This window comes from Patiria miniata, unplaced genomic scaffold (genome assembly GCF_015706575.1).
Source record: "Patiria miniata isolate m_02_andy unplaced genomic scaffold, ASM1570657v1 HiC_scaffold_5, whole genome shotgun sequence".
NCBI classification, from domain to species: domain Eukaryota; kingdom Metazoa; phylum Echinodermata; class Asteroidea; order Valvatida; family Asterinidae; genus Patiria; species Patiria miniata.
The window spans coordinates 30,426,744-30,440,204 of NW_024037072.1; the positions used below are offsets into that span (position 1 = coordinate 30,426,744).

Here is a 13,461-nt window from a genome sequence, read left to right on the forward strand (position 1 = left end):
CTTTTTCTCAGTTGTGACCACAATACACAATTCTGCAAATCATTCTATTGTGCTAAAGTTTTCATTAACATCAGCTGCAACACTTTCAAACAAATCTACAATTATTCAAATCAAACCGTCAAATCAAACAAACAGCATGCAAAACAGCAGTTTAGCTTCAGTTTTGCTGACTGCAGTGACTTTACTGTCAGGGGGGAGGTTGCTGCAAAATATCTACTCTGTAAATTCTATCTGTTGCTGCATATGGCTTCATGTGATAAGCATAAAGGCCACTGTGTGACTTAATGTGAGGCCTTAAAAACCTATCAAACAAATTTGCACAAATAAAAGCATAACCTGGTTTGAATTTGGTTATGTTCTAAATGCCAACAGAACAGACTTTGAATGTATTATGTTAACAGCCGCATATTCTATAGTGATGTCACATTTACACTCACAGAGCTTTGGGATAATTTCACGGAATTGGGCTAAACACTGAAATGATGTAAACTGGTTCTGCCACTGCAGTAGAATTCACATCCTGCGGCCACACAGCCTTGTTTTTGAGCAAGGTGCCTTAATCAGTCGAGGAGTCCCTTTTTTACAGAAAAGATGGCTTGCAATAACATGTGGCCTAAAAAAACGGACATCACACTTTCTCCTCAAATGCAATCTGTAGCTCATCCAAATCGCCCGAGTCCTCCGTGCTCTTTGACCCGCCCTGGCTGCTCACTGATGAGCTGTCATCCCCGGCGTTGTCTGATGAGCTTAGCGAGGGGGTTGGCATCATACCCGTGAAGTCAGGAATAGTGGTGTCGGCGGCAGGGGTGTGACTGACCGCCTTGCTACCGCTGAGTTGGTGACAGGGGGGTAGGTCTGGTTGGTCCTCTTCCGTGCTCTCATCTGCCTCAAGGTACTGTAGGTTGCCCATGGCGATGGAGTATCGAGCCATGTTGCCTAGCGACGGGACCATCGGGGAGGTGCGGAATGAGGCAAAACCTGGGAGGAAACATTCACAAATCCAGTCAGTTTTTGAGTTCAGAACTCAACCAACCACCAAGCCAAACATACTACAGTCCAATTGTGAGCATTTTTTACAAATTTGGGGGTTCATTTATTTGCACAATTTTAAACCTCTCGGTAGACTGTGAAGGATCTGGAAGCATCAGGATTAAAATGGAAAACTCATTAAGTTAAAGAAACATGCTTTTTTTGTAATAATGTACTTTTTTCTTACTTCTAAAATGACAAATTTTCTTCACCCCAACTCACAATAATGCACACTGGAGTCCATGCTTGGTGCACACAGAAATGTGATTGCTAAGCTAACATTAGTGTAAAACAGTGATTAGGTTGATATTACGACATCCAAGACATGAACATGTGCCAAAATGTTAAACATTATACAAAATACAATGACATTAAAATTCAATGTGTGCAAAACTTGAACGTGCAGTCGTGCATAGACATACACAAACATTCAGATTTGATGAAACCATTAACCCTGCCAAGGCTCAGCAATACTTCATCCTGAATGACATAAAAAACATCATGCAATGGTACAAACAATGAATGGTTTACCAAAGTGATGAACTAGGGAGGTTACAAATGTTACAGGAAAACTGTTACAGAATTTGGAGGGGAGGGAGGGAAGGGGTTATGTTGTTACTGGGGAAAAAACATATGGTTATAGTGTCAAAGTCAGACATAGCACACCAATAATTACAGTTCATGACATACATACATACAACACTTTGTTATTAAAAAACACGGTTTAATCACACTAATTATGTTGCCTGTTTTTATCCAGTCAACGGTGACACATCCAGTGATTTTTTTTTACACATACTACAGTAACCTCACACTGCTACACTAAACACAGATCGTCCCCGTTCTAAGTGAAAATTTTTAGATGCTTACTGCAGCCACATGAAATTCTTTAATGGAGCGATTTTGTGTGCACAGACAAATATGAACATGCATACTACTTGAGGCTAACCAACATAGCTACAACTAAGCGGCAGTCTCACAGCCCTGGGGAAGTACATCAGACCAAACGAGACAGATATGACAGATGTGACTCACTCACATGTAAAAAAGTAGACAACAGAGAGTTAGAATCAAGACCTCACAATTCCTCACAAGTCCTCACAAGTCCTCACAAGTCAATCACAAGTCCTCACAAGTCTGCGCAACTTATCACAAGTCCTCACAAGTTATTAATTGAACGGCGACAAAAACATTCCTTTGAACATGCTAATCTCCTGTTACTTTTGAGTTATAGTTTGACTTGTGATCAATTTGTGATTAACTTGCAATTTGTTTATGATTTCTTCATTATTAATTTTTGATTGACTTGGGATTTACTTGTGGTTTAACTGTCTTTTACTTACTGACTTGTCATTCACTTGTCCCTGAATTTGTGATGACTTGTGATGGATTCAACTACAACTCTGGTAGACAAACTCCCTCTAGGTTGTATTTTTGTCAGAGAACAATCCGTTAAAAATCCTACTACGAAATAAAGTTACTTCACTCCTCCTGTTCCCCATGTTAGTCCACCCTACACCATGCATACCCTGTTTAGCTGCTGCATTTGGACGCGGCCGGCCCCGAAACACTGCAGCGCTTGTATCTGGTGAGAAGAAAGAACCGACGTGGTTGACAACATGGATGAGATGACAATGCTGTTTGTAACACGAGTGTGATAGATGATGCCCTGCCAACCATGATGACTGTTACCGTAGCAACAGAGGCTGAAATTCTTCCAAGGACATCTGCTGATGTTTAATCAAAATGGCTGACTACCCTTCAGATAAGGCAGAAACTTGTCATTTCTACAACACCGGTTCAACTGCTGCGAAAATACTCGTTTACCATTTACCATTTACAGTTGAACCAGTTCAGAGGTCTTTGGCATTTAGAGACTGAAGTTTCTCACCACTAAAATCAAGAATTGAGAGAAATTTTCAAACTACACCAGCTCCAGGATCAGATTGGTTCCTGTTCAGATTACTTCTCAGATAAATACTTTTGAAGAATGACAAAACTGTGTATCTTTTAAAACTCCTATGTCTTATAAATTTCACAACGAATCAAACAGTGTCACCACCCAGCTAGGTAGTTTAAAAAAAAAATAAGTCAAACTTACAAGTGAACTTTGAAAGGTGGACGAGGAGCAGTGAGTTGAACTTGCCGGATGAGAAATAATACATTTTGCACATTTCTTATAAAACCTAATCCTTATGACATGACATGTAATCATATCGTACAGGATATGGACATACACGCAGGAGTTCCATTCTTATATTTATATCTGACCTAATTGGCCACATCCGCATTTCTTGTCTAGGCTTATTGTCTGGGTCTTACAATTACATTGGAATATATCCTGACAACATGCGTAGCCATAGCCCTCGATGCCCATTGTGGACACAGTCTTATTCCAGTGTCACTGTTAAATGGCTTTTTCACGGTGGTAGGTCCAATCTAAGACAAAATCAGCACTGGGGAAAACCTAGCAGAAACATTTTCATTACGACAGACCCAAGAAAGACAATTGGACAAAGGACATTCATGTTTGTTGTGCTCTAACCCAACAAAACTGCTGCTTCCCCACTCCTCTGTGACACGTCAAGTTGATTCACCCTTGGTCTGTGGACGCCATCTCGTTTTTAGGGATTCCAAGATTCTTCAGACTTTCATGTCTTCTTGAAAATGCATGACCAGATGGAAGACCGATTCGCCACAATGTTCGTATGTACAGGCTAGACTTTACAACAGATGTCACATAAAGTGCTTGACAGGTAAACGCAATTATAAAAGGGCATGAATAAGGAACTTTGATCCATCGTTATTAATGTTGTATTAGGCCTGTAGAATTTGAACTGAATTTTACTTGAGAAATACAATCTTCTGTCAGTTTAGTTTAATAATGTATGTCTCTGGTACAAGACCTGAAGTTGTACAGCCTAACCATCAATATATCCTTTACACATGTCAGTAAAGAATAGGTCCGCTGTCCAAACGTTTGTAAAAAAGCATGCAACTTATCCACAAGAACGAGTGATGTTTTGACCAAATGATGATACATGCAAAGTCAACCTACGTATGTAAGGGAAGGAAATGAACTTGACTATTGTAATCACTGGAGAACCATTTTTTGTAGAGGATGCACAATTCTTAAGAACACAGCACTCAGGACTGATTACCGCTATCAGGCAATGCTTCAGCTGCCATGCAATTACATGCATTTCATGCCAATGACAAGCCATAACAGATATGGTGCACAACAAATACAGTGTTAATTTTCATATTAAAATATCCAGTTTTGGGTGTTCCCGTTGATCCAATATGGCAGCCACTGAAGGGTTGTTGCTATGGGGAGAGCATGCAGGGATATCTACACAGCAAGACCTACTGATGAGATGCGAGTCACCACGACAACAGGGACAAAAAGATAGCACACTGCACCTGGTACCTCCACTAGAGGGCGGTAGACCTGGGCCACGGTAAGCTCCGGGAATTCCTCGCATGCGGAGTGTCACTCTTGGCAGTGGTCGAAGCGGTAACCTGTACCTTAGGAATGGCACCGGGGCTTACGATCGCAGGCCCCGGCGTAGGGCAACAGCTAGACTGCTGTGGGGAAGACTCATTGCTATCTAAACCATTGTTATTACAACTGTTGTGGTCGGATTTACTGTTGGCAAATTTGTGAAGGTACTGCTGCCAGTGGTAGACCGGTTTAATGATGGGTTTAGAATTCATGAGTTTTTCGGAGAACGGTTTCTGGGGTGGCAAGTCCATGGGCTCGGCGAAGCTGTTGCCACGTCCTGATAGGGAGTGAAGGAATGATGGTACGTTGGGGGAAGGGGAGAAGGGTGGGAGTATTAAAGATACAAAACAAAAATGTAACAGAGAAGCCGTATAGCAAATTTGAAGATCTGGTGAATCTATTTCATTGCTCATAGTGCTTATGGGCAATTCCATTGTCACAGACAATTACGGACATGCATTAAAATAAGAGGTGGTTGTACTTTGGGGGCTCAGAGAATTAAGCTGGAAATGCATTTCTCAAATCCTATACATCCATCATCTAGTAATGTTGGACGAGATTACAGACTAGGAGTTTGGGATCATTTCTCTCAATCATTAATTAGATATCATGCTTAACCAGTTCACGCCGGGATTATTTTGACAAGAACGGAATGAGGCGGGTTGAAACCATCACCCTCGGGCAGCACACTCATATTTCCGGCCTCGCTCGCTGCGAGCGGGGCGCTGACAGATATTTCTGGCCTCGCTCACTGCTTATTTATCCGTCATCCGTTCCGCATGCCGCAAAACCTCTGCGTGTATACAAGTCGTCCGGCGAGAACTGGTTAAACAGAATCACCTGCCAGAAAATATAATCTAAGCCATTTTTATAAAATTGTGCAAGGACGATAATTTTAAGTTTCTCAAAAACGTAAACTCATTATAGTTTAGGATTATCTTAAACTCTGCATATTGAAAAGAAATGCACTCACATCTCTGAAACAGCTCCATATGTTTTTCAGCCTAGAATGCAATATTTAAATGTACATGTAACCATTCATTTGATTTGCATGAAACCAAAATGCTTTACAAACCATTTTGCTATTATTGATGATAATGGGGGTAATAACAGAATTCAATGTCAAAATAAGACAGCCACAGCCATACAAAGCAGAGCCCAAACATAAGGAGTTTTTTATCAAGCTAATAGAGAATATTCTCAGCCTTTGATTGGATGGTTTGAGGAACAAGCAGCCAATAGGCAGCACGGTAGTAAGTAGTCGGGTGCATCTTCATTTTCCTCTTTTTTAATGTGTAATCCTCACTTGGAGTCCAGTCACAAGATGCTAATAATAATTAGCAAATTTCAAATTCAGCGAAACGGTTGTGAAACCACATTTTCAGTGCTTCGGCTTTTACAAAATTGGGTTCTAAAAATTTGGATATATTTCGAGACATGATTGAGCATGGATCACAATACTTTCAAGATTTTAACAAGCAAAAACATATTCCGAGAATATTCCCTATTAATCAGCGCTTTCAAAAATGCAAAATTAACAGTTCTTTTTATTTGCAAATCTCATTTTTTATTGGCCAACCCAAAAACAGATCAATTTCTTGGATTAACAAGAAAGAAATATATTTCATTTTCTCAGCCAGATTTAAATGCAGAAATAGCACTTCAAGATGTTTTGATTCTTCTTTTGTCTTTCGGAAAATGCACAAGTTGACTTACTGTGACGGTTGACGGTTTTGTCGCGATCCTTCCGAAACTTGAAGCTCTTGGTCTTTCGGACGAAGGATTTGCGAGCGTGGAGTGCGTTCTTCATGATCATCGGTTTGTTAGCATCTAGCTTGGCCTCCATTGCAATGTCCTCAAAGAATTCTGGTGAATGAAAATTAAAACAAAACAAAAAAGATGATTTTTCGATTAATGCGTCACATGTTTCTTATATTCAATCTGGATATCCTCACAATTCGAGCGATTCACAAAGCAGTGCGCCACCAAGAGTTTGCCATGGAGAGTTGATTTTTCAAGTTTACGGTCGACAAAACACAGCCCATTTGAATGAGTGTCAGCAGACAACTTGAGCTAATTTGTTATAGACTGGGGCATAGCGTTCTGCCGCCTTACAAAAAAACACCATATTGATAACAAGAAAAGAAAAGGGCAAACAGATACTCGAATCATACGCTTACGAACCTACTGACAGGAAAAACCAACAATTTCAAATGTTCCGCGCTGCAAATTTGTCGTCCATCTCCCACATTGCACTGGGAAAAATGAACTCTCCCAGGCAAACTCTTGGTGGCGCACTGCATTGTGAATCGCCTGAATTAAACCAACGATGGCTGAAATGCCTTGATTTGGGATGCAACGTCAGAAATTCACACATTACTGCCCGTTCATTGGCAATGAACTCCCATCAGTTCTCAGATTTGACCAAGAAAGGTAAGTTTCAGTTTTTTGGAATTTGGAGGGAAAAACTGAAAAACGATGGTCCAACTGGAGACCCGACCGACCAGTTAAGGATTGAATATAACTAAATAAATGGCAAGAATGGAAACAGGGACATTGGTCCCGAGTCCAGTTTCATGAAGCTGCTCAATAGAAAATACTGCTAAGCAATATTAAGCAGAACACCAGTCAACTGCAATTAGTGACGTGCATTTACAGGTAGTACAGGAACCGGGTACCCTATTGAAGTAAAACACGGATACCCGGGTATCCGTAAAAGAAACCCAACCCCAAAATTTTAATCCTGGAAGTTGTCTGAAGGGCTGTATAGCTTTAAGGTGTAAACTGCAACTTGCACGAGCGTCAACTGTCGTGCATTAAAATGCACATAAACGTGAAATCTGTTTTGGCTTTCCATGTAGCCTGGTTTTCATCTTAAAAATTCCCAACAATTAGCTCTCAAAATCTTTCGTTTTCATTGTCTGAGAAGTTACTAAGTAATTTGTAAAGTTGGTTGCGAGTACCAATCACATAATCTGGAACCTATTACTGACTTCAGCACTCGGGTACTTGGTTCCAATGCATACCCCTAATTGCAATATGTATTAAAGAGCATTTGTGGCTGGTAAGCTGTTTCTGCTCAGCACATTTTTCTGTGCTAAGCACAATTCTGTGCTTAGAGGCTCCACGAAGTTGAGTTAAAGGTGAGCAATCTGATTGTCCTTAAATAGCCAAACATATGTCGGATTTTCAGTAAATATAAACCTTACTTTTGAGGTGCGCCACATTGGTGAAGATTTCCACATCCAGCTCAGTGTCTCGTTTAGTGACTGGTTCTGGCCTGCTCTCCTTCAAGGCTTTATCTAATCTGGCCAGAGAATCCTCCGCATTCTTGAGTCGTCGCTCTGCATCACGACGAGCGATGATTTCCTCACGCAGCTCCGACTCGGTCATTTCTTTCTGAACAGTCAGGTCCTGTATATAAGGCCAGAAGGATGAATATTATTCTCACCTCTGGACTGGTGCCCATTCCCTCCCCTTTTCACTGCTGAGAATATGACAGGGGACCAGGAAGGAGTGTCGAAATAGTCACTGAGATCTATGACTCAAGTCAAAAGAAGTCATTACGAGGCAGAGACTTGAGTCAAGTCTTAAGTGTGGTCCTGTCAAGTTGAGTCAAATTCTTGCTCAAGTCAAAATGATCTTTTAGATGTCACTTTATTTACGATTACAAACTGAAACTGGGTTAGATATCAGCATTTCTTTTTGCTGTAAGTAGTCATAGCAATTTATATCAGTTTATATCAGATTTGATGAGCCATTGACTTGAGTTGACATTATTGCTGCAAACTTGCAGTTGAGTCATTTGCTCCCAGTGACTCAACTCAAGTTGAGTCATTTATCCGTAATGTTGCAAGTCAAGTTAACTCACTGAAAATCGCAACTCGAGTCAGACTTGCATCTGGTCAATGACTCGACTCATTTCAACTCTGCTAGGAAGCAGCCTATCACAATTAACCTTACTTTTCTGCTGATGTATCGGTTCGCAAATGCAAATGCAAAGGAACAATTCAGAGCTACTTTGCTCGAGGAACAATGGCTAGGGGGTGTGCAAAATCGAATTAAAATTGGAGGATTCAGGACTGTCAGGGCTAGCCTTTATCTTGAGCTTGCATGCAGCAACTAATAACCAGCAATACGCCCAAACCTTAGTGGGCTGGTCCGAAATAGTCCCCTAGACTAGTCCAACCATCTTCAACTAGTGTGCGTTTGATGAAAGTTAATCAAACTATGGTTAACCATTCTTGATCTAACCTACTCCTATCCAGACCAGCAATTAAGAAGCATGGTTACAATTACAAGTTCCTGTCAGCATTAAGTATGAACAAGGCTTTATGCTAGTGTTGTGCATCAGGTGGGGTTGACCAAGCCAAACCGATCCAAAACAATAAAGATATAAACCAAATCCTAACCGAAACCGATCTGAACCCCCTAAAACCTACCCGACCCGACAAAAAGGAAAACAGACCCGAAAACGAACCAAAAAAAAAAACCCCGAATATCTGGCTTGGGAAACTGCGTCCGCTTTTTGTGCCTGAATTTACCCGCGTCGCGTGAAAATCGTCGTCTCTCAGTAACTGAATCATACCATATGTTAATCACCACTTGACCTCCTGCAGGTCCTACATGTTATAGACCGTGTGTGATAGACCGCGAACCATTTTGGTCGTACCAGGCACAATGACTCTGCAATAAATATTGTACCGTGTGAATTTCCGAACTGTTTCAGGTTGGTTTTTTTTCCTGTTTATTTCGGGTTTTTTCCAAAACAATGGACAAACCGACCCGACCCGACCCGACCCGACCCGACCAAAAGTGGGTTTCGGGTTGGGTCGGTTTGGGGGTCGGGTTTGCACAACACTACCTTACGCTATACAACACCCAGCTAATTTCAACCATGAAACTCACAATACTTGGTTTACTGAAAGCAAAGTGTCCCAACTTTTGTTCAGAGTTTGAGTTTAACCTATTCTCTTGCTTTAAAGACTATCCAATACTTACATGTAATGAGGACTCCAGCTCCTGTGCTTGTATACTGAAGGATTTCTTCTCCTCTGCTAAAACTGCTGCTTCTTTCTCTTTGTCTAACAATCTGTTGGGATGCCAAGATATTCAATACTTTAGCCCACAACATAATGGAAGAGTTTAACAGAAGTGCAATAATGCAAACAATGATGGATACACGAGAAATAAAGACATTGGAATGAATTTTGTGGTTCTGTAAGTTATGCAGGTTTATGACGGACAAAGTTTCTCAAATCTTGTGATGTACAGTAACCCAATGACACATTCTGTGCGATAATTTTGCTGTAACTTTCTAAACCTTGTACAATCTTGAAAACCTTTTGGAAAGGGATGAACAGAAATAATTCACATTGCAGTGCGCCACCTAGAGATTACCACGGAGAGACGCTCTTTTGCAGAATAATTTGGATAAAACAGTTGCCAAATACGCACTCAGCAACATTTCCTTTTGCACAAGGGCAAGACAATTTTTACAATTTTGGACCTTGGTGTGTACCTTAGGTTGGATTTTTTTGGGGTGTAAATTACGATGACTTTTTGTGTGCTGTCGCACATAAACAATGAAGAACAGATTAATTAATTAAATAAGATGGAATGAAGAGCAGATGATTAACTACCAGTACAGGATATCATATTAGGAAAGCAGGCTGTAAATTTGAGACATCTTCAAGCTAATGTGTGGCTGATGTTTGCTTGGAATTTCCTGGGTCGCACTGCCAAAGTTCCCACGACAGCAGTTGATTTATCATGTTAATAGCAACCTCAACTGCTGTGGCAGCTTTACTGTGCTTGTCTGGGATACGCTGCAAGACCATAAAGCACCGTGCGCAGTAGGTAGAAAGCACGCCTTCAAAGCTGTGATGAATGGCAAAAACTGTCAGAAAAAAATGTGGCGCCAACTCCCAGTGCTGGGTCTGCACGATTATTGACAACCATACACAGCACAGGGAGTGATCATTATGCCATTTGGTAAAAGATTTGCAAATAGTTTACGTGAAAATAAGCCCTACTACCTAGTTTACATTGCACGACGTGGTTGCTAACCAAACGCATGCCTACTGACCTCTCATTAATCTGATGCAGTTCATGTTGCAACGTGTTAGTCTTATCTTCAATCAGTTTGAGATTGTTTTTCAGGGTAGAGGTCTCAGACGACAGGGATTGGTTTTCACTGGTCAGTTTCTGCATGGTGTCCTCTCGTGTTTCCAGCTGGGCCATAGTCTTTGCACGCTCCAAGGCTAATATCTGCAAGACAATCCAATAATAGGAATAATCAATCGACATATTTAAAAGGTGCACATTTAGAGAAACGTGTTTACCACAACGGTTCACACAAGTATACCTTGGAAGTTTACTGCTTTTGTGTTAATTGCCACGCAAAGGAATTTTGGGGTAGAAAATTCTAGAGAAGCTAGAGTGGGACCTAATATCATCCCATACTAGATCTCACAGTATTCAAATTGAACACATTTGATGTGGTGCCAGTCTTTTATAGAAAGTCTGGCTCAATACTTGAGGCATGAGACATGTATTGTCGAGGCAAAAAAAACCTGCTGCTTCAGATGTAAACAAATAGGATTTTCCAGCGTTTTTCTCCGTTAATGTAAAACATCATGTGGATTGCCTATGATCCAGACCACTGAAATAAGGTAAGTAAACAATCTACCGGTACATAAACAACATCAATTTGAAGCAAAATATGGACAAATGTGTTCCTTTTAATTATTGAAGTGAGACTGAGAAAACACTTTTACTGGAAAAAAATACAGGCCCATTTATAACAGGGCAGTGTGGTCTAGTGGTTAGGGTTTGTGATTCATGATCAGAGGGTCAGGGGTTTGAATCCAGCTGCTGGTTATACACTGTGTCCTTGGGCAAGCCACTTCACCCCCACTTGCCTCTCTCCACCCAGGAGTATAAATGGATACCGGCATTGGCTGGGGAATATCATGTGATAGACTGGCATCCCATCCAGAAAAAAGGACATTCTCAGTCTTCCTCCCCCTCCCCCCCTCCTTCCCCTGCCCAATTAAAAAAAAAATGAGAATTGCCAACACGCCCAAATCTAACAAGATGCAATCAAAAAGCAAAATTTACAGGTTTACTCGGGTGGGACTCGAACCCACAATCTCATTGCTTACTAATGCAAATGTGCTAATCACTTGACCTCCTACAAATATAGCTTTCCGGTGTCAGCTAGATGGTTCCAATTGGAAGTAACATGATGACACTGTGACCGAGACCACAATCCATATCGTGTATGATGGAATGGTGTATCACGATTACCAAATCCTAGTCTCTGGGATGCACAGGACATCATCAATTTAGCTCAGCTAATTGTTTTTGACTGAGTGCCACCTCAAATTTGCCTGGATTTGCAAGATTTTAGTGGATTTTGCAGGATTTTAATGGATTTAGTACTGCAGAGTTCAGGAACCATTAACAGGTTTGGTTTCCCAATTTTGTTCAGGTACTAAAAATGGGCAACTGGTGTACTTCTACGATGTGTTGTTTTGCAAGTTTGTGGAAGGTCCCTAACCTCAAGCAATGCCTAGGGGCCCACGTTATTGATCATTTCCAGGTTTAACAAATGACAAACAACCTGTCACATGCAGACTTAAATGAGTCCCTTGGTGATTCGTCAGATATTAAGGTATCAATTAAAGTAATCCTGTGGGGTTTTCAGAGTTTTATTTCAGACAATCCCCAAAAATAGTCTGGGAAAAACAACTATGAGTAAAGTCTACAGGCAATAAGCAGCTATCATGTCAGAAATCTTTCTGAATGTCTTAGTGTATTTAGAGGAGTTGACATTTCAGAAATCCAAAATCCCCTTCAGGAGTCAGAGTTAGTGAGTTGTGTGAGGGAGGGGGCGGAATACCAGCTATGGCAGCATGGGATTATGTAGATTCCATGGAGTTTGATATGAGCCAGGAAGGAGCCGGTGATTATATCTGACCTTTAAGATGATAGCCTCTTTGTACCAGCATTAAAATTGAAGGACAATAGATCTGAATCAACCAAAAAATATTTCAAATCTCTGAAAATCTTGACATGAGTTTGAGCAACAGTGTAACTCTAATGCAAGGATATGGATGCGAACTAACTATCCTTTATATACTCAATCAAAAGAATACAGTTGACATTAGATAGATTTTTGTGGGAATGTAATCTTTAGGCCAAAAAAAAAAAGTTTCTGGTATGCGCACGCGTCGCCGTAGCCGTGCGCGTCGGCAAAATGAAAAAGTTTTTTTTTCAATGAAAGATGATGTCTCAAAACCGTCACTGGTTTGACTGGAATCCTGCTGCTGCACAATTTTAACGTGTTTTTAGATGGGGTTATGATCGAGAATAAGCTTTATGTGGCCTCTCTGGACTCCCATATATTTGCACTAAGTTTAATCGGGCACCATTTGCAGTCATCAGCCGACATTTGAAGCAAAAAAGTCAGGTAAAAAAAAAAAAAAGCCGCGTCGCCGCACCACTTTTTGGGCAAGCTCCATACCAGAAACCGGAGACTTTTTTTTTTTGGCCTTATCTTGATTGTTTTTTACAAAACCTGCAAAAACAAATTGAAGCACTAACTGCTAGGAGGTTTTTGAGAGCTTGTCAAACAAAATTTGGGTTGGAATAGAACCCTATTTACAAGTTCAAATCAAATATCAATCAAATAAAAGTTACTTGAACCATTCAATATTTTTCATATTGAAGCAAAAGCTTTCATAGCAAAGGCAACTTGAATGGCAAGGGTCGAGTGCACAACGGCAGAAACACTGACTTCAGTTCAAGGTTACATTGGCCAATGTTAGCGACTCGTAGGGTTATCTGTGCCCGACAGATGTAGAGCCTCACTTGCCAATTTCTCAACGTTTTCCTGTTATTGGAATCTTGTCAACTATTTC

The 13,461-nt window shown here is 40.8% G+C and overlaps 1 protein-coding gene across 4 annotated transcripts in view; it reads right to left on the bottom strand.

Annotated features, from left to right (window-relative positions):
* Positions 1-155: 155 nt before the first annotated feature.
* The window catches only part of LOC119740925 (pleckstrin homology domain-containing family D member 1-like), a 28,557-nt gene continuing 15,251 nt past the window's right edge, over positions 156-13,461 (bottom strand). For 2 of the 4 annotated variants that reach the window (XM_038216413.1, XM_038216412.1), the window contains 6 exons: positions 10,623-10,804; positions 9,536-9,626; positions 7,744-7,948; positions 6,251-6,400; positions 2,558-2,614; positions 156-978 (listed from right to left, as the gene is read on the bottom strand). In XM_038216413.1, the coding sequence (XP_038072341.1) occupies positions 629-978; positions 2,558-2,614; positions 6,251-6,400; positions 7,744-7,948; positions 9,536-9,626; positions 10,623-10,804 (1,035 nt within the window). In that variant the 3' untranslated portion in view covers positions 156-628. Of the gene's footprint in view, positions 979-2,557; positions 2,615-4,452; positions 4,812-6,250; positions 6,401-7,743; positions 7,949-9,535; positions 9,627-10,622; positions 10,805-13,461 lie in introns of all 4 variants that reach the window. The other 2 variants (XM_038216415.1, XM_038216414.1) reach the window with 2 other exon arrangements.